Genomic DNA, 20966 nt, shown 5'->3' on the forward strand with positions numbered 1-20966 from the left:
CAGCAGGAGTGAGCCTCTGTCCCTAAGCCTCGCGGGTGACGTGACAGAGACCACAGACTGAGGGACACGGGACCAAGGGCTGAGCCCCTGGGGTTGCAAGCAACAAACAAGTCTGTCCCCTGGGTCAGGGAGTGAGCTGTGATGGAGAAGTCACGCTGTGTAGCCCACACATCTAGCTCTGGAAACTGCCTGGTCTCAGAGGAGAGAGAGAAAACCCTGAGCTGTGCGAGATTCCACTTCTGCTCCCTGGTGGGATGGGGGCGCAAAACAGAAATTAAATTCAGCTGCAGGGGCGCCCTGAGCGGCTAAGTCAGTTAAGCGTCTGACTCTTGGTTTTGGCTGGGGCTGTGATCTCAGGGTGCGTGGGTTAGAGCCCCACGTCCGGCTCTGTGCAGAATCCACTTGAGAGGGGTGCCTGGGTGGTTCAGTGGGTTAAAGCCTCTGCCTTTGGCTCAGGTCATAATCCCAGCGTCCTGGGATCGAGCCCCGCATCGGGCTCTCTGCTCAGCAGGGAGCCTGCTTCCTCCTCTCTCTCTCTCTGCCTGCCTCTCTGCCTACTTGTGATCTGTCAAATAAATAAATAAATTCTTAAAAAAAAAAAAAGAATCCACTTGAGAGTCTCTCTTCTTTTCCCTCTGCCCCTCCCACTTGTGCACTCTCTCTCTTTAATAAATAAATCTTTTAAAAAATTAAATTCAACTGCAGAAAAATAAGATTTTGTTCTTTGTGTGTTTATGAAATGAGATTCTCACCTGCTACATTAAAAAACAAAACAAAACAAAACAGGTAGGGACCAAAGTGGGACTGGGCAGGACCTATCTGAGCACAGCCTTGGACTGATGGCCCAGAGAAAGGCTGGAGGTGAGGATGAGGCCAGGGGGTGAGATCCTTAGTCCCAACCCACTCCCCTTGGAGGAGGCCTAGGCAGGAACCCTGTTTTATCAAACTGCATAAGACCCGGCAAGCCAGAACACCTCCAGGACGATATTCACATCACAGAACCGCGTCTGTCTCACTGCCAACAACCTTGCTGATGACGTTGACCTGAACCTATAGGAAGAAAGTGTTACCCAGGGCAGGGACAGCCTTGTCAAGGGTAAGAAGTGAGCCTGGTGACCAGGAACTCACCCCCAGAGAAGAAGCAGATTGGCTTCTTCCCTGGTTTTTGAGGAGCCAGCTTGGGGTCCCAGCACACCCCCATCCCACCCCCAGTATCATGGGATGGTCCCTCCTGCGTCTGTCCTCCCTACACTTCTTGGATGAACAAAGCCCGACTAATTTTGGGGAACAATTTTGTGCCTTCCTATGTTGGCCAGAGGTGTTGGGACAGTGGGATTGATTCCTTCCTTCCTTCTTTCCTTCCTCTTTTATTTTTTTTTTAAAGATTTTATTTGAGGGGTGTCTGGGTGGCTCAGTTGGTTAAGCGGCTACATTCGGCTCAGGTCATGATCCCAGGGACCAGGGATCGAGCCCTGTGTCGGGCTCCCTGCTCTGTGGGAGAACCTGCTTCTTCCTCTGCCTGCCGTTCTGCCTACTTATGATCTCTCTATGTCAAATAAATAAAGAAAGTCTTTATATATATATGATTTGTCTGAGAGAGGGGCACCTGGGTGGCTCTGTTGGTTAAGTGTCCACCTTCAGCTCGGGTCATGATCCCAGAGTGCTGGGATCGAGTCCCGTGCTAGCTCCCTGCTCAGTGGGGAACCTCCTTCTCCCTCTGCCTGCTGCTCCCCCTACTCTCTCTCTCTCTCTCTGACAAATAAATAAAATCTTATTAGGGAGAGAGAGAGCACAAGCAAGATGAAAGGCAGAGGGAGAAGCAGACTCCCTGCTGAGTGGGGAGCCTGACCCCAACTCAGACCATGGACTCGATCCCAGGACTCTGGGATCATGACTTGAGCCAAACGCAGATGCTTAACTGACTGAGCCATCCAGATGCCCCAGGACAGTGTGATTTCTTTTTTTTTTTTCTTCAAGATTTTATTTATTTATCAGAGAGAGAGGGAGAGAGAGCGAGCACAGGCAGACAGAGTGGCAGGCAGAGGCAGAGGGAGAAGCAAGCTCCCTGCCTAGCAGGGAGCCCAACTCGGAACTCGATCCCAGGACTCTGGGATCATGACCTGAGCCGAAGGCAGCTGCTTAACCAACTGAGCCACCCAGGCATCCCGACAGTGTGATTTCTGAGCGATTTCTTGCAGTGTTGATTCCTCCCTCCAGGCTGGGAGGCGATCACCACCATCCCAGGAATTCTCAATACATTTTTATTACTTAAGCTGGGAAAAACACAACACAACACAACGCCACAGCCACACATGGGGCTGTAGGGTGAGTATGAGTGTGTCCTAAGTCGCTTGAGCTAAGAGCAGGAGCTGCCCAAAGTCCTATCAGATGCCGGCTCTCCCCACTCTGCAATATGCCCCCACTCTGGGCCTTACTTGCCCTTCTCCAAACCTACCTGTGGACCAGTTGCATTCGTGGGCGGGAAGTGTGTTCAGCAGCGTCTGCGAGTACTAAGGGGTCCCTGGGTTTGTTGCCAATATTGGAATGCAAGAAGGCCACCACATGTCTGAGGTTGTGTGCTTTTGCTTTTTTTAATGTCTGCTGTTAATAAAATATTTTTACAGAGACCAAAAAGTCGGAATAGTGCAAAACATCTCAACACCATGCATTCATGACCACTTCTCGTTGGTTTTAAACATTTGTTCCAAGTCACATATTTACAGAGAGATGGGGTGGGGGTGGCGTCTGTGCAGACACCGGACCAACGGGATGGAATTAAAACAAACAAACAAACAGCATTTTGAGTTCACATTTGCAATCACATGCTAAGAGAAGGTGTGTGGAGGAAGAACCCCCCTTGACTGCGTGGCCAGGTTTGGGGGGTTTCAGGGGGCCGGGGCCAGGGGTGCAAAGTAAGTCCCCCTGGCTGTATGGCCTGGGATGCATGGGGGTGGGGGTGGGGGTGCCCACTCCGCCGGTGACCGGTGCCTCAAGAGAGCCACTATGGTTAGGCGTGGGTTGGGGAATGGGGGAGGTCTTACTAGACACCGTCAACTTGATTTCTCTCTTTAAGAAAATAAAAGGCAAAGAGAAAAGCAACACGTGTCAGCGAAGACGACTTTGGTCCTTGACAGTTCTTAGGAAAGGATGTTCAGGGGGCAGACGGTGTCGTGATCCGAAACGACCCCCCAGTGAGCTCCCCTCCCGCTCCACTGGGGCAGCAGAGTTTAGGGGCGACTCTGGGCTGTCCCTGCTCTGCCCCGCCCCTCGGTGTCCCCATCTACAAAATGAACAGCGCAGGGTGTGGGGGACAGCAAGGTCTCTGAGGTCCCAAAGATTTCTAGTTGGGTGTTAAGTTTTTTGCATCTCTGATGGGGGCACGGTGAGGTTTCAGGCTCTGGGGCCTGAGAAGGATTGCGGGTCAAGGCCAGGCACCTGCTCGTTTCACATAAATCCTTCCAGGATGGGCTGGTGAGAGCCAGAGAGAACAGTGGGTTCCTCTTCCTTCTAGATCCCCTACTTTTCTCCCCATCTCTGAGTCTCCATCTCAAGGCTGTTCTATGCCCCTTCCACCACCACCCAGAGACCCTCAAGATCTTCCTGGGCATGATCTCGCCCTCTTGATTTCTCCCCTTCTCTTTCTCTCTATCCTTCCCTCTTCTCTCATTGTGTCCTTACTCTGGGACACTGTCCCTTTTGGGGGGGGGGGCACAGGAAGAAGTGATCAGCTCTGTCCAAAATGCCCCTCAATATCACACACCCCCCCTCCCCAACAAAGGGCCAACCCTACTTTGTCCTTTCCCAGACCCGTGAAAATCTAGGGCACGTTCCTGGCATGAAATGAGGCCCCACCAGGGCTCAGAACTTTGGGCACCCCAGGTGAGGTGGTGAATGGCCTTGGGGAAACCCTGCTCCTCTCTGACGCTTGTTCCGATACAGAAACTTTGTAGTTCCAAAGGCTTCCAGGCCCTGAGACTCCTTTCCTGTCTCCTCCTTGTCTGCTCTGGCCCTCTGTCTACTCTGTGTTGTGTGACTCAGCCGCAGTCTTGCTGGAGCACGTTCTGTGTGCCCAGGCTTACGTGGGAGGGGAAGGGTGGTATGGACAGACATGGATAGACATGCACGTGAACCCCCCACCCCAAGACATAATTCTACTAGTCATACCCTCCCCATCATCCCCTGTGCCCAGTCTGTATTTGGCGAATTTGGGCCTATCCAGAGGCCTCAGACCCTAGTTGGGGGAAATAGAGCGTGTCACAGACAACTCCCACCCCTTGGCATCAGGGACAGAGGCTAGGGGAAGTTCTGAGGAGGAGCAGGGAGGGTTTTCTACAGGAGAGGATATTTGTGATGGGTTTTGAGGGATAACTAGGAGTTCTCTGGGGGAAATTAGAGGGAGTAAATTTCCGAAACAGTTCTAGCCTGGGAGTCAGAAAGTCATTCAACAAATGCTACCTAAAGCTCCCTCCATGTGTCTGGGCGGTGCTGGGGAAGTTTACACACACACACACACACACACTCACTCATTCACACACATGGGCAGGCCTTGACCAAAGACTCCCAAGGACTCTAGGGAAATAAGTTGGCTCTCTCAGGCAGAAGCTCAGCTCCCCCTTTTCCTGCTGGTCATCCATAAATATTTCTGGGTTCACCCCAGGTCATATTACTTCCCCTTAGGAGTGTTGCTGGTGTTCTCAACCTGAATTATGTATCCACCTCACTCCCACCTACCCCTGAAGGCGGTCTGAATTTAAAATCTGCCTCTCAGTCCATGCAATAGATTCTAAGCTCCCTCCTTGCCAACCCCCACCTGCCCCTGGCTCCAGCCCCCTCCCCCACCATCCTGTGGGAAGACTGATTTAGAACCTTCTGGCACCTGAATCTGCCTAAAATCAGGGGACAAAGAACACCTCCAGGTAACTTCTCTGAGAAAGTAGTGCCATTTCTTCCAGACTTGTTCACATACCAGGAAATCATCAATATAAACATACAACTCTCAATGCCTAAGGTCTGCACATGGCCTCCTTAGAAATGCCAAACCCTTGGGCAGTGCACAATGTGGACAACTGTACCTAGTGGATTGGGGTTCATCTAAGGGGTGAGTTTGTTTTTTCTTTTTAATGTATCCTTCAAAAACCTTCTCAGGTATTAGTTTCAGTGTTCCCAAAGCACTTTGCCTCTCCCCCAAACTGCATTGGTCCATTCTTCATGAGGTGGCCAGAGGGAGCTTTTGAAACCTGACTTCCAGACTCTCCTGAGCTTTTAAATCTCCTGGTGTTCCCCAAGTCTCTTAGCATAAAATAAAAACTCCCAGTGCAGCACACAAGGCCCTGCCTGGTCTGACGTCTCCACAGGGCTCCCGGACATCAACACCTCCTCCTTGTCCCCCTTGTCAGCCACATTGACCTCGCTGTGCTTCAAGCCTGCCCACCTCAGCCTTTGCACCTACTGTTCCCTCCACCTGGAGCTTTCTCTCTCTAATGGGTGGTTCCTTCTCCTTTTTCACCTCCTCTGAAAGCCCTCCCTTTCCTGTCTGACACAGGCCCCATCACTCCAGGAGTCCAGCTACTCCTCACCTTGCCCCTGTTTTAATTTTTTCCTAGTACAAGAAAATCTTGTACTTGTCAGTCTGGCAGAAAAAAAAAAAAAAAAAAAGGGCACACAAGCACCCATCCAACATGGAAAAGCAGATTGCGGGCAAAGACAGGCCAGGACAAACTTTCCCCAAATGTTCTGCCTTTATGAACTACAATGGGGAAACTTGACTCTGGCCAGATTGCCCCACTATTGCCTCCTAGAGGAAAATCTTTAGGCCGGTAGAGGTCCCACTTGGAGGTATCCTGTGGCACGATGTTTGAATGAATGAATAAGATTTTGGAGACTAAGCTCCAAGTATGTTTATATATTTACACACACACACACAAACACACACACAGCCCTAGAGTTCCTGGTCTCTTTCTTGCCTGCCTGGAGAATTCTGGGAGAGGAAAAAGGGGCTCAGGGGGTGCCTGGGTCCAGGGAATCCCAAATCCTCTTTTTTTGGTGGGAGAGCTAGAGTTCTCACAGAATCTCCCCATAGGGTCCCAGTGGAAAGGGTCAAGGGCAGGGATTTTGCTGGGCAGCCAGACATGGGACGGGGGAAGTGGGGGTGTTGGCCCAGAACCCCCATCCCTTATAAGGATTGGGGGAGGTCCCCTGAAGAGGGGTTAGCAGCAATGGGGAGCTGTGTCGGGTCGTCCGATGTCAGCCCACCCTTAGATGGGGCACACAGGCCAAAGGGAGTAAGTAGTAGTAGGGAGAGGGTGTGGCACTGGGATCTTCAGCAAAATCTCATGGCACTGGGATCTTCAGCAAAGTCTCAAGCAGCTCTCTAGGCCTCAGTTTTGCCATCTCTTAAATGGGTGGGTTGAACTCTATGATATGAGAATGGGATATGTTAGGGGAAAAGGAGAGGCAAACCCCCACAGGGAAGTGGGGGCAGCGCGGGTGCTTCAGAGCCGTCCACTCGGCCTCCAGGGTTTGGGCGCCCGAGGACGCATGTGCTTTTGAAATCCCATCCTCCCCTCCTTCCCCGTGTATTTTTTGCACAAAACGAAAAGACACTCTGGTCCAACCTGGGCCCTCCAACGAGCATCCTAGTGCCTCCAACCCCGAGGCCACCCCAGGGGGCGCTCCAGGAAGCCCTGCCCCTCGCCCAGGGCCCGCCCCTTGAGGGAGCTGAGAGTTCCATACTTGGCAATTGGTCTTGGGCCCCAGGGCTTGGGGACCCATCTTATGGCTTTTCCAGGGGACAGGAGGCAGGGCCTTCCCGTACCAGAGCCCCAGGATCTGGCCTCCTCCATAGGGGGCGAGACTTCCTCCCATCCCAGCTCCAAAGATCCCCTAGGCGCTGGGGACTTGGCTTCTTGTAGGGGATGTGGCTTCTTCCTTCATAGCGCCCTAGGGCGTGGCCTCTTGAGGGGGCGGGGCGTCATCCGTTCACAATTCCCTAGAGGGGCGCGCTAAGTCAAGGGCGCAGGCGCAGCCAGCCCTCTGCACAGAGCCCGAAGACTCGCCCTCCGGGAGGTCCCAGCGCGCAGACGCCGCCCCGCCCCGTGCGCAGGCGCAGTGCTGCCCGCCCGCGTGCCCCGCACTAGGGCGCAGGCGCGGCACCGCCCTCCTCGGCGGAGCGCGTGTCCGACTTGAGCTTGACGAACTCCTTGGCGACCTCGTCGTTGCTGCGCTGTGACAGGATGCGCAGCACCGTGAGGCCCGTGTCGTCCATATGGATGCGGCGGCCCAGTGGCAGCCAGCAGGCGGCACTCCCGCGCTGGGCCAGCTCTCGCAGCTGCAGTACGGCCAGCCCCACCGTGCGGTCCTCGCGCGCGAAGCAGTAATCCTTGACGCACACCTGCAGCTCGTAGCACTCCGGGCCCACGTCGGCGCTCAGCGTGCTGGGGGGCGGAGAGGGGTGAAGGGGTGGGGGAGAGGGGGCTGGGCGTAAGGACAGTCCCACCTGCCGGGCTCCCACGCCCCTACGGCTGACCCCGCCTCTGCGCCGGGACACGCCCCCAGGCCACCAGCGCAGGGACACGCCCACATTTCCTTACCCACACCCCTGTTCCCCGGTAATCGCTGTCCTGTCTCTCCTTCCTCCCTTCTCCCCCCACCCCACCTCAAACCGACAACGCCCCCCCACCATCCCACTCCCAGCCCCGGGTCCACATCCCCACCCAGGTGATGGTTCCCCAAGACTCCCTGGTTAGACCATGCTTCCACCCCGTGATATCTGCGTGCACACCTTTGGCCAGCTGAGCTGCTGTTCCCACTATCTTGTCCCAGATACCACACCCAGAAGTCCCTTTACCGGGCTCTCACCTGAATCCAAGTTCTCTCCTTGACGTGTCCCTTCCCCCATATTCCCTAGCTCTTTCTTCTTACCCCCAAGCCTCTCTCCACACGACCTGCTCTCATGCCTCACCATGAGTGACCCCCCCAACACACTTCAGCTTGCCTCCCCTACCCCCAAGCTAGGCCCCTAAGGCTGGGCTTCTGCCCCCAGGGGACCTGCCCTTGATGGGCCATGCCCACACTGCTCCCCAGAAACACCCTCCTTGGGGCGCCTGGGTGGTTCAGTGGGTTAAAGCCTCTGCCTTCGTCTGGGGTCATGATCAGGGTCCTGGGATCGAGCCCTGAGTCGGGCTCTCTGCTCGGCGGGGAGCCTGCTTCTCCCTCTACTCTCTCTCTGCCTGCCTCTCCGCCTACTTGTGATCTCTCTGTCAAATAAATAAATTAAAAAAAAAAAAAAAAGAAACACTCTCCCTCACTGTACTTCCCAGCCCTCAAGTACTACCGCCCGCCGCAGGAAACCTCTGCCCCACAACTAGCCCCTGCTCCCAAGCATTTATTTCTTCAGGTATCCTACCACTCCAAAGTCCTTTGACCAAGTGCCCTATTCTTGTCCTCTCCCCTTACCCCTCTGCACTTCTGTCCCCCGAGAACAACCCCCAACATGATCCTGCCCCAGTGAGGTTGGCACCTGACCCAAATATGTGCCCACTGCAAGCAATACCCTGACCAGACTTATTTGATCTCCCAAGCTCATCTGCCCCTCTGGACCCCTGATGCCCCGTCTGGATAGGACCCCACCCTCATTCACTTGACAGGCATCCCTGGACCACACTTGGCTCCTCTCCCCTACCTGTGACTCCTCCAGCCCTGCCATGACAAGGCTCACTGCTGACTCCAGGAGACCTGCCCCCTGCCCCTGAGACCCTCACCCACACATTCCTTGCCCCATCATGGCCCCTCATGGCCCTTACTAGACCCGAGTCTACAGCCCCGGAAATGGCCCTGCCCAACATGTCCCCTCTTCCCAGACTTCCCCTTTTCTTCACAAGCCTTCATCAACATGTTATATTACATTCATGGCCTCCCCTGGGAACTGCTTGTCTCCCAGAGTGGTTACACCCATCCCCTCACCAATGTCACTCATGCACTAAGGTGCCTTCCTTCCAGTTCCCTCTCCTAGGATGTGACCCCTCTCATCCCTGTGCCAAGGAATGACCGCCCCACCAGACATCCCTCTTCTAGTAGACCCTTAGGTTCACCTAGCAGATGTCCCCTGCCCGTGTTCCCCAAACCATTCTTAGACTCACAACTGGAAGCTCTCGTTGTACTTGGGGGCCCAGCTGTTGTTCTTGGATTTGGTTGCAAACTTGCGTTTCTTGTCGCTGAGCTGGGGCCCGATGATGTTGACCTCAATGAATGGCCGGAAAATGCCAGAAGTCTGCCACTTGAGGTCATTGGCAGCCACGACTGTTACGGGAAATAGAGGATAAGGCTGTCAGGTCCACTACAACACAGCTGTGGTTTTCAAAGCCTGTCTGAAAGAATATATTTCCCAGAGCATTCCTATAGTGAAGTGTCGCTTTATGACTAAGTCCTAGCCAATTCAATTTTAGTGAAGGGAAGTGATGTGGACAAATTTCAGGTTGTGGCTTAAACTTTCTCCTTCTTCTAGCTGCAGGCTGGGATGCTGCTAGGTACTGAATTCTTTGGTACCCTATAGAGGAGGAAAGGTACCCTATTAGGGATGAAAGTGCAACAAAAGGGGTGCCTGGGTGGCTCAGTGGGTTAAGCCTCTGCCTTTGGCTCAGGTCATGATCTCAGGGACCTGGGATTGAGCCCTGCTTCAGGCTCTCTGCTCGGCTGGGAGCCTGCTTCCTCCCTCTCTCTCTGCCTGCCTCTCTGCCTACTTGTGATCTCTCTCTCTGTCAAATAAATAAATAAAATCTTAAAAAAAAAAAAGAGAGAGAAAGTGCAACAAAAGATGGCAGGGGTGCCTACATCTGTGAAGCCTCCAATGTCAGCTCTGGGCTGATTGTCCTTGGCTACCTCTGAGAAAATTTCATTCTATCTTGTTTAAGCCACTGTCATTTTAGGCCTTGGTTAAAACAGTTCAATCTGTGTTGTAATTAAAACAAAAAACAAAAAAAGCCAACAAAAGGAAGCCAGGGCTGAGAGATGGAGAAGGTGGAATTAAGTCCCATAACACTGAGTCCCTGGATCCAGCCATGCCTGAGGGTGAATTATTTCTGGAATGTTTAGCTTTATGAGACTTTTTTTTTTAAATGAAAAATGTTTTTCTTGCTTAAGCTAGTTTGAGTTTGGTTTCTGTCATAGGACCTAGTGAGTCCTGGCAAAGGCACTCCCTCTCCCAACTCAGACTACTCACCTTTCACAGTGACCTTGTGTTCCCCAGTTCCTGGATGAGTGAAGAGCTCAACGTGGACTGAAACTTCACCCACAGGGTCTTCCACACCCGAGCCTGGGCGGGGTAGGGGAGGATGCTTGGCATGAGCTCCATTCTTCCCACCCACTCTAAGGGACCTGGACCACTTCCCATCTACCATGTGCTGGCGGCACCAGGTCATCAGCCCTGACAGGGTGGCACTGAGGGTGGGGCTGTGATGGCAAGTGACCTTAGGAAGCCAAGAATGCTGGGTTCGGGCCTTTCCCTACCTTGCTGCATGATCTCTGGTAGATCTCTTAACCTCTCTGAGCTTAATGCATCTGCCCTTGATTTTTCTCATTCCACTGACTGCCATGTTGTCAAAACTTAGTCTTCATCTTACACACCACTGTACACACCCTGGCTTCCTGTGTCTCATTTTCTCCTTTTGGTTGCACCAATGCCACACTCTTTAGGTTCTCTTCCTACAGATTAGCTGCTGCTTCTCACTCTTTAGTCACTGCCTCCTCTTTCAATGGTCAAACTGTTGGGACTCCCTTCTTTGTCTTCACTCCCTCTCAAAGTACTCACACACTAGGAAATCCTACTGATTCTATCATCAAAATACAAGAATTTGTACAAGGAGCCCGCCTCCTTGGCTCCATCATGTTCCATCCCCCATCATCACATGCCTGGACTATTGCAGTAGCCCCCACCCTGTCTCCCGAATCCTCTCAGCTTCTCTCCATACACCAGCTAGAGTAAATCCTATTAGGTGAGCACACTTCCCTCCTCTGCTCAAAACACTTCCATGGTTTCCATCTCCCTCTGAAATAATCAAAGTCCTTTTGCAATGTCCCTCGCGATGTGTCTTCACTATTACCTCTCCTGCCTCACCTCTGTCCACTCTCTCCCTTGCTCACTCAGCTCTGAGGAAGCCACACAGTCTTCCTCACTGTTTCTCCAAAACGCTGGTGATAACCTCATCCAGAGTCCTCACTTCTTCTGAAGTGACAGTTTGTAGGGTTATCTTTATTTTCCCTGCCCCAACGCTATTCCTGTTTCAACTGAGAATCTCAAGTTTCCATTGAGAAATGGCCTCCAAGACCACCTCAGATCTCCTGGCTCCATCTTGCATGAAATGAACCATGGTTGCCCAATCAGAGCATTCTCTGCCCTTAATTGCAGAGATTGGCTCAGGAATGGTCATGTGACCCATGCTGGGCCAATCAGAGTTAGCCCTGGGACTTTAGCTGTAACTCTGAGGAAAGAGTATGGTGCTAAGCTGGCAAGGCTGTCTGCCTAATGAGGGAAAAGCCTACATCACAGATGTCTCAACAGAGACCAGTAACCAATGACATTGTCAGAAACTCTGGATCCAGCTATTATTGATGTCAACACAGCCCTTAATCTTTCAGTTCCAGGCCCACAAATTCCCTTGTCTGCTTGGGTCTGGGTAAGGTGTGCTTCTGTTTGTGGCCACCACAATGCCCTGATGGATGGGTTCTGATGGGGTCACTGAATGGGGCAGCTTAAAAGTTGTCTCTCTGTGGCTCTGGAAAGGGCATCCTGTGGGGCCTGGGGACCTGTGACCGCCAGCACCCCCGGGTTCCTTCCCTGCCCCTCAGGAAGCTCCCACACCTTGAGCACCCCATGCATGGGGGGGGAGGAAGATGGGGAGTCAGGGGTGGGTGTTCAAGGTTAATCTGGGTTACCTGGCACTGGGTGGGAAGTGACTGAGGCTCAGGGGACAGAGAGGTCTGGAGACCCCCATTACCCCACTACTGGGGCGTGCACCCCCCCAAACTCGCTGCCCACCCCAGGCCACCTTCCTTGTCATCTCAGGCTCTGGATCCCCCCTCCCCCCAACCAGTCACATGCTCAGCCTCACCTCCCCCCACCCCAAGGCTTATGCTTCAGCAAGCTCAATCCGGGCCAGACTGAGGGTGCCAGGGGGGGAGTTGGACAGTGGTGGGTGGGGTGAGGGGTTAGACCATGGCCAAAGCTAGTAAGAAGGGAGAGGAGGGCAATGCTGGGCGCCCCCATCCCGTGGTTTGCTGGCTCCAAGGGGAAGGGTCTTTCCTGGGCCTCTCTGTACCTACCCCAATCCCACCCCTCCCCGAGTCCCTGGCCCCCGTGTAGGGGAAGGTTCCTTGGGCAAGTAGCTTAATCTCCTTTGAGACTCAGCTTCCTCATCTGTGGAATGATGCACCGCCCTGTGGGGCAATTGGGAGAAATCTTTTCAAAAATCCCTGAGAAATGTTTCTTGGCACAAGCGCTGGCTCAGAGTTAGAGCCTGAAAATTGATAGTTTTCTATGCTTGGAAGAATGACATCAGTAATTAATAATAGTTAATAATAATAATAACAACAACAATAACAATACACTTCCTGGGAGCTACTACAGGTATTACAGGTCAAGAACTGCTCCAAATTTAATTCATCTAATCCTAAAAGTAATCTTATGAATTAAGGCCCTTGACTGTTCCAGTTTTACAGATGGGAAAACTGAGACTCAGGGAGGTGAGATAATCCCGCAGACGCCCAGCCACCAGAGTGGCGGAGCTGGGATCGGAGCCCACTGGGATCTGAGTCCACTCTTAACGGTGCAGGCGCTGTCCAGGGGACCCGGGATCTGGCTTAAGATGCACCCAGGAAGAAGCGACTCGAATCGCTTCTCCTTCCCCACGTGGAACCAGCAAGCTGTCCTTCCCCCTCATCCACCTAGGCCCCCACAGCCAGTCTGGCCTGGGCCGAGCCCGGCAGGCCGGGGAGGCGGAAGGACGGGCCTTTTACTAGCCGGGGCCGGGAGGGGCGCAGGCACCGGGCACCGGGCGCGGGCGGGCGGGCGGGCGGCGGAGGCACGTACCCTTCTCAGGATAAATGTCTTCACTAAGGGTAAACCTAGTCCCTTTTCCACCATGGACTAATCACAGGGGAAGGTGGAGAAAGGAGGGAAGGGAGGGGTGGGGGGAGAGACGAGCGAGCGAGAGGCGAGGATGGAGGGTGAGTGTGCGTGGCGGGGAGCAGGGGAGGCGCGGAGAGGGGGCAGCGAGTGAGAGGGAGGAGAAACAAGAGAGAGAGAAACGTCAGCTGCAGACGGACGGACAGACAGCCTCCCGCTCCGGGGGGGACACCAGGGACACTAAAAGCAGCAGCTTGGACTGGAGGCCCGACGCCCAGGGAGGGCCCTAGGCCCTGGTCTGTCTGTGGGGGGAGGGGGTCGCTCCCCTGCCCCCAGCTTCTGCTTCATGGCAGCTCTCCCTCCCACCCCACTGCTGGGTCAGAGGCCAAACTTCTTTCCCTTGTCTTAGGACCAGTTTTGTATGGGGTCCTCACGGAGGGGAACGAGGACCCTGGAGTCCTGCTCTCCCCAGCCCCAGCTGCTGTGTGGGAACTCAGAGAGGGACAGGAGACAGAGGCAAGAGAAGAGACAGAGAAAGACAGAATTTGAGAAATGGAAAGTCCCTTGCGGTCCACGCCTCCAGGTCGGGATCCCGCCCCCGGGGCTGTCAATCATTCCTTTGCTGCATGACGTCATACGCCCCGCCCCCAAGATGTCAGCCGCTCCCTGAATCCAATACTTCAAAGTTCAGTCCCTAGGAGCTGTCAATCACTTCCTGGTCCTGCTTCAAAGAAATCCCGCCCCACAGCTTTCAGTCACCTCCTGGCCTCACGGTGTCACAGATTTTTCCCAGGAGGTGCCAATCACCTCCTGGCTCAATGACGTCAGAGGTCCCGCCCCCACGAGTAGTCTTTCATTCATTGGCCGCATGCCATCACGCAGCTCAGGCGCTCCCGGGAGCTGTCCATTGCCCCGGCCCATGTCACAGAGGAGGTGAGTCAGTGGCAGCCTCGCTGGCTAGGGGCTGGGTTGCCGCAGGCTGGCAGGCCGCCACTTACCCTGGGCCGCTTGTGTTTGCACGAAGGTCTTGATGAGCAGGTCCGTGGCCTGGGTGTAGAGGGACAGGGCGTAGCGCAGGGACTGCAGGTCTGGGCTCTTCTCCAGGAAGGTCTTCTTGAGGCCCACGCCACCCGCGTGGAAGTATTGCTGTGGAGGACAAGGTGGGGAGAGGTGAGACTAGTTAGGCAGCCCCAATACCCCCTCCCCAACCCCGCTGCCCTTCAGTGGTGATGGGCTGGGAGGGGGGTCCTTCAGAACAACCCAGCCGTGCTCTGCTACTCCTCCACCTCCAGCCCTGCCCCAAAGGCGACGGTGGGCTTCCAGCCCTCTCAAAATAATACCCATCTCGCCTCTCCTCAAGCCTTTTGTGGCCCCAGCCCTGCAACCTCCCAGCCTTTTCTCTAAAGGTATTCCCTAGAACGTACCTGCCTCAGGGTCTTTGCACTTACTGTGCTCCCTGGTGGGACATCCCCACCCTCTAAACAACTTCAAGCACCTTATTTTGCCATAGCTGGTTCCTTTTCCTCCCTTGGTTAAGATCTCAAGGAACCTTCCTTGACCACCCTCCTGTTTCACTATAATTATTTCAGCAAAAATTCCCTTCAGAGTAGTTTTCATTTCATGGACACCACGGTGCCTTGCACTGAGTTCTTGCATGGGCTGGTCCTCTGCCTAGAATGCTTTGTTTGCTTTGCCTTGCAAACTCCTATGCATTCCTCAAGACCCACCTCCCACATGCCTTCTTTCTGAAAGCCCTCTCTTCTCCCTCCCTGGGCTCTCCCAGCCCCCATCCTTCCTTCTACCTTACCCTGGCCCCACAGAGCTGGGGCTGTCTGTGTCTGGCTGGCCCCCTGAACCCAGGGCTCCTCAGGGCTCAGCCATCAGCCAGCCTGGAACTGACAGAAGCATCAGGGAGTCATCAGGGAGTATTTCTAAATTGGATGAAGTAAGGTGGGTTCAAGCCTAGGTCCATGTCTACACCAGTCAAACCTTTTGCCTGCTCCACCTAGATTGGGACAGGGGTGGGACCTCTCACCTTGATGGTGTCCAGGGCCAGTTCAACTACTGCACACTGCTTCGGGGTCAAGCTCTTGGCTTCTTCTCGTACCATGTGGTCCTGGATGGATGGAGACAGGGCCCAGGTAGGCAGACAGGCCCCACCTTAGGGATCTGCCTGGCTATGGGCCTAATCCCTGTAAAACTCTGACACGTTCAGTAGTGGGTCTGTCTTTTCATCATTGTGTCCCTGGTACCTAACACATGACAGGCACGTGGCAGGGGCTCAATATTTGTTGAATAAATGATTTGTACCCTTGATCAAACTGTATCTGAAGCTGAGATTTGCAGATCTTTCCAACACACTGGAGCAAATAAATCGGGCTTAAATTGGTCTGAGTAGGGTTTCTGTCCCTTGAGCACGTCACCATTCTGTGACCTTTCCCCTAGGAAGCTTCCCCACCCCAGTCTTCCACCCTTGCCTCACCTTGAGTTTAGACAGCTGACCCAGCTCTTTGGCTGCATTGAAGATCATCTGGGTTCCCTGCAGGTAACAACAGTCACAGCCAAAGTGAGGATGGGGGTCCTCCAGACCAATCCCCACAGCCCTACTGACACTTTAGCCTTGGACACCATCTTGGTTCTTGTCCAGAGGCTCTGGGCAAGGCAGTGGTAGTGTCCCAGGGGCAGAGGTCTGGAGCTCCCCTTCAGGAAGTGCTGAGGAGGAGGTGGTGACTTGGTCCCTGCAGATCCCAGTGTGGGCACACTACCCACCCTCTCACCTCCACCAGGACCCCAGGTTTATGGGACAGAGAAGAAAGAGTAGGCAGTGAGGAGCCATGGGTGCGGGGAGCTCTGGATGGTGTTTGTCAGTTTGGGACAGGTTTGCCAACCCAAAGTCAGGGGGTTTTAAGAAAACTATGGGATGGTCTCTGGTGACCCCACCACCACAACTCCTGGGGCCCAATGCCACTGTGGGAGAATTTCCCCGGTCATCTGGGTGGCTGTTCGTCTGACCCTGTAAAAGGAAGAATCCTCCCCACCAACACACACCTCAGTACCCATCCCCCACCCTACCCAAAACAGACACCAGCAAGATGGCATCTGAGTTATGGCTCCAATGAGCCGAGGGGGCCTGGGTTCAAATCCCAGCTCTGCTGTGTGGTCCTGGGCAAGTCACTTAACCTCTCTGAACCTCAGCTTTCCTATCTAGTTGGGGAAAAGCATATCCACTTCATGGTCTAGCTGGAGCCAAATGTGTCTTTGTTCAATGTTCACTGTTATTATCATCCGGTTTCAAGGTTATGAGCAGTGCTGGGAGCAATCGTTGGCCTGGAAATCACGAGTCTTGCCCCCCTCAATCACTGTGCTGGGTGACCTGAGGCATGTCCTTGGACTTTTCTGGGTCTGTTTCCTTCCCTGGTTGACAGGGGCACCTATACTAGCTTAGGGGATAGGGTAGGCCTAAGTATCAGTGAGGTCTTGCATTTACTGGGCCCTGGGGTGGTCTGGGGTCCTGAGCGGACTAGGCAGGGAGGAGGGCCAGTCACAGCTGGGATGCTTGGAATCACATTGACGGTCTACCAGCTGGCCAGTGGGAGCTGGTTATCCTGCTGCTACTAATATTCTTACCATCATCCTGGCTGTTGCTACTCTTTTGGTTCCATGTCTGTGATTCCCTGAGGCTGTCCTGAGGCGTAGCTACTTAGGAGCCCAGCTGTCTGGTCCTTGGTTTCCCCTGCCACCCCTCCTCCCCTCCTGCCTCCCTCCCACCCACCAACCCTCACAAGCAAACCAGACAAACAAAGGAAGAAGAGACCACAGATGGGTTCACAGTGCGCCCCCAGACGGCACAGACCACAGAGGTGGAAGGAGGCATGGGGTGGGGAGGGGGTTGGGGGTGGGAGCCAGACAGACAGTGAGAGGCTGGTCTTACATCTGAGTGGCTTGGCAATTTCACCCTGCCCTGTGGAGAGAATCAGGTGGAGGTCAGAGTTTGGGTGGCTGTTGGGAGGATGCTCACTGGGGCTTCCCTGCCCCCTCAAAGCACAGTCCCGCTCCCCAGCCCACAAGCTGCCCCCCAGGTCCTGAGTCTAACACTGGGCCCCCTCCCCAGCTAGGCATCTTCCCTTGTCTCCCACTGGGGGCTCTGGCCAGACACTAGACTGCTGGCTACAACCAGCCCATCACCTGGGGACAGCCTGTCTAGGAATGGGGTGCCTTGGGCAGAGGGAGCAAAGAGAAAGAACTTGGGTTTCTCTCCTCTCCCAACCCCCAAGACTTCCCCAGCAGGCCTGACTCTAAAAGAAATGTACTTATAGGTATCACAAGTTCCCTCAATGTAGAGACACACAACCAAGTATATCCACACAAGTGCAGAAAGTTTATACACACACACCTGGATCAGCACAGGTACACACAGAAAAACTCACACACTAAAATATACACATGCACTCCCAAACACTTGCACATGTGTGCACAATCACACACATAAACTCACACACACCCCCACATGGATGCACTTACATGTATATGGTGCCTGGAACAGTGAATGTGCCCCCCCCCCCAAAGGGCTGTATGAGTGAGTAGGGAAGCCCTACAACCCATGTTCATGAAGCAGAGACCCCACTTGTGTGCTCACAGATATGATAGTTGCTGCATGAATGCACAGCAAGGGCAACTATTCATGGATTGCCACAGCTTCCATCTCCTTACAACAAATACCCATTAGAACAATAAAAACAACACCAAAATCTACATGAAAACAACACATATCTCAGTCCAGGGCAGTGGTCCAGTGTCTGGGCCCTTCTCAAAGCCACAGAATTCAGCTGAGCCCAGGGCTGAGATAAGTGTTTTGGGGTTTGTTATGAGAGGGTGGGAACTGTTTGCACACATGTCTGCTCACACGTGCACACACACTCCAAGCCCTGTCCCTGGAGAATCAACTCATTCTGACTTCTGGCTTTGTGGGACTTGTTAGGACACCTGCCTTTACCTATGATCCCCAGCTGACCTTCCTACCCATGCACATGAACACACACATGCACCAGACACCAGAGCTCAGGACCTCAACACAGATGAGGCCCTCATTACCTTTTCTAATCCCTTGCCATGTTTTCTCAAGAGGGTGCCCTGCAGAGACAATGTCACAGGGTGATCAACCTGGCAAGCTATATGGGGTGGGAACCCAGGGTGATCACACATGTACTCATGGGGACAGGAGGTAAGGGGCATCTATATTGCGCAGGGGGCTGATTGCTGGGTTGCATGGGAGAATGTGTGCATACCTTAATGACCATCTCTTAAAAAGCTATAAGAGAGTCTGAGAGATAGAAAAGAGAGAGGAGAAATAGAAATACATAGCCAGAGAGAAAGAAGAGAAGTCATTGCCAAAATATAACCCATTTACATTTACTGTATATATGTTTCTTGGGTCAACAGGAGATCAAACAGCCTTCAAATTCAGACAAACCTGAATTTGAAACCTGACTCTGGCATATGTTTACTATGTGGCCTTGAGCAAGTGACTCCTCCTCTCTGAGCATCAGTTTTCCTCATCTGCAAAATGGGAATAATAATATCCACCTCACTAAAAGGGTTGTCTTGAAGGTGGGCTATAAGAGCAACTATGAGATCTAGCATACAAAGCATCACCAATAAATGTGAATCCCTTTAGCTTCTTGCCCACAAACACAATGTCTGTTGTTGGGTATGCTGCCACCAAGTGGTTACAGCCAAAGATGCAGACTGCAGCTACCAAGGAGTGAGATGAGCACTTAGGAACTTTTGACAGGTGAAATCTTTTAATGGCCTGTCTTGTCCACAAAGGGGGACTCTGAGTGGTTTTATTGATCTCTGCCTACTGTGTGTTTACATATTTCCACCAACAACAACAATATTAGCGCTAATTTTGTGAGCACGCCACAGGTAGTCATAGAGATGAGCACTTTAATGCATCATCCCATTTGGTTCTCACAACAACCCTCAGAGAGTTACTGCAGTTAACCCCTTTTTCCAGACAAGGAAATAGAGATTGGGAGGTGAAGTGACTTCCCAAGGTCACAGAGTGTGGCTGGGCTGGGATTTGACACCAAGTCTGCCTGTCACCAAAGTTATGAATACTGTTTCCCACCTGGGTGCCTGGGTGTGCGTCTGGGATTCATGTGGTCTTGTGATGGGAGTGGGAAGGTAGGGGTGGTGGGCGGGGGGGGGGGGGGGGCTGCGCTGAAGCTGAGTAGGGGGACCCGGGTGGTAAAAGCCTGTATTTTGGGTGGTTGCTAACAGTTCAGAGCCCAGAGGGGAGGCAGAGGGACTCCGTTGACTTTTAACCTTCCAGCATTGGGGAGAGACCAATATCCTGGTGGAGTCTGAGCATGGGATTAAGGGTGAATTCCAACTAAAGGACGAGATCAGATGTGAAGGTGCTGGGCTCAGGGTTTGGGGTTTGGGAGCAGGAAAGCACCTCTTCTGCACTTACAATGGGGCGGGGTGGGTGGGCGTGGCCTCCCTCCCGCCAGGCCCCGCCCCCTCCCCATGCCCCGCCCCAGACAAACACAGGCACATCTAGGCGGAAAGTGGGACAGTGGGTGGGGGGCCGGTGGGTGAGGAGGGGGCACTGGGTGGGGGTGGATGCAGCCACGCGGTGGGCCGAGTCCAGACACAGAGCGGACGGACAGACAGACGGACAGAAGGGCCTCTACTTACGATCATCTGTCAGCCGCGATGGGGGCGGGTGGTGGGGAGGGGGGAATAAGTCACCATGAGTCTCCCAGGAAGGCCAGGGAGGGGGCGGAGACGGCACCGAAGGGGGGACCCCATGCCCCTGCCCAGCCCAGAGGAGACCGGCAGGTGACGGAGGTCCAAAGCCTCCCCACCATGATTGCCTCTTGGCACCCTGCCCACCCTCCCCAAGCCTCTCGCACCCCATCCCCAGGAATGTCTTCTCACTCTGCTGTGCCATCAGCCTGTGTGCCATTGCGGTCCTCAGGCCCCCACACCTCCCTGGAGGAACCCAAGTGCAGCCACACCCCTCCACAGATGTTCACCCAATCCCACCTGGAAGGCTGATCCCTGGGGAACAGGATCTCTGAGCTTTTCCCAAAAGGGTTCCAGAGGCATGGTCCGGATCCCTGGATGAATGCTGACCTCTGCTTGACCTCTCTGACTTTGGATGCTCTCTGTGACCTCTGACTGACCTCTAGGAGTCCTCTGTTCTATTGGTCTCTGATCTTTAAAGACCATGTATCTCCCCTCCTTTTCTCTTGATAGACCCTAAGAGCCCTCTGATGAAACCACTGACCCTTATGACCTCTGTGATCCCTAAGCTGACCTCTTTATGTTCTGGGTGATCTCTGACCTTCCTATGACCTCTTGACCCACATGTGACCTCTATGTCCCTTAGATACCTCTTAACTCTACTTGACTTCTTTGACATTTACATATCTGAACCATGAAGGAATTTTTTGATTCTTTGATGACTTTTGGTTCATATGCAACCTCTCTGATCTTTGAATGGCCCCACTGACCTCTGAGCCCCAATGACTTTGGCATCAAGTTCTCTGGGCTCCCACAGGGGAGGTGGCCCAGGAATCCCCTATGGCCCCCTGTGGGCCTCACCGTCTGGTCAGTGAGGGGCGGCAGGACGATCGTCTTCTCCATGGTGTTCATGACCAGCTTCCATAACTCCTTTAGCACCCTTTTCAGCACCGTCTTCTCACAGATTTTGGCAAAGAGAGTCAGGCTGGAGGCAAGAGGCAGGTCTGAGAGGTAGCCCAGCTGGCCCTAACCCGAAGACTGCCTTTCCCTCAACAAATGGGCAAGGCAGGAAAATGCTTCATGCACACACAAGAGG

At 53.6% G+C, this 20966-nt stretch overlaps 1 protein-coding gene across 3 annotated transcripts in view; it reads right to left on the reverse strand.

Moving 5' to 3' along the window:
* Positions 1 to 2582: 2582 nt before the first annotated feature.
* The window catches only part of UNC13A (unc-13 homolog A), a 62909-nt gene continuing 44525 nt past the window's right edge, over positions 2583 to 20966 (reverse strand). Inside the window, exons 35-45 of one of the 3 annotated variants that reach the window (XM_059389381.1) lie at positions 20732 to 20855; positions 19820 to 19825; positions 18209 to 18247; positions 17049 to 17078; positions 15600 to 15656; positions 15153 to 15233; positions 14116 to 14263; positions 13082 to 13138; positions 10217 to 10309; positions 9138 to 9297; positions 2583 to 7433 (exon numbers count right to left, since the gene is read on the reverse strand). In XM_059389381.1, the coding sequence (XP_059245364.1) occupies positions 7133 to 7433; positions 9138 to 9297; positions 10217 to 10309; positions 13082 to 13138; positions 14116 to 14263; positions 15153 to 15233; positions 15600 to 15656; positions 17049 to 17078; positions 18209 to 18247; positions 19820 to 19825; positions 20732 to 20855 (1096 nt within the window). In that variant the 3' untranslated portion in view covers positions 2583 to 7132. The remainder of the gene's footprint in view (positions 7434 to 9137; positions 9298 to 10216; positions 10310 to 13081; positions 13139 to 14115; positions 14264 to 15152; positions 15234 to 15599; positions 15657 to 17048; positions 17079 to 18208; positions 18248 to 19819; positions 19826 to 20731; positions 20856 to 20966) is intronic. The other 2 variants (XM_059389382.1, XM_059389383.1) reach the window with 2 other exon arrangements.

This window comes from Mustela nigripes, chromosome 2 (assembly GCF_022355385.1).
Source record: "Mustela nigripes isolate SB6536 chromosome 2, MUSNIG.SB6536, whole genome shotgun sequence".
Classification (NCBI taxonomy): Eukaryota; Metazoa; Chordata; class Mammalia; order Carnivora; family Mustelidae; genus Mustela; species Mustela nigripes.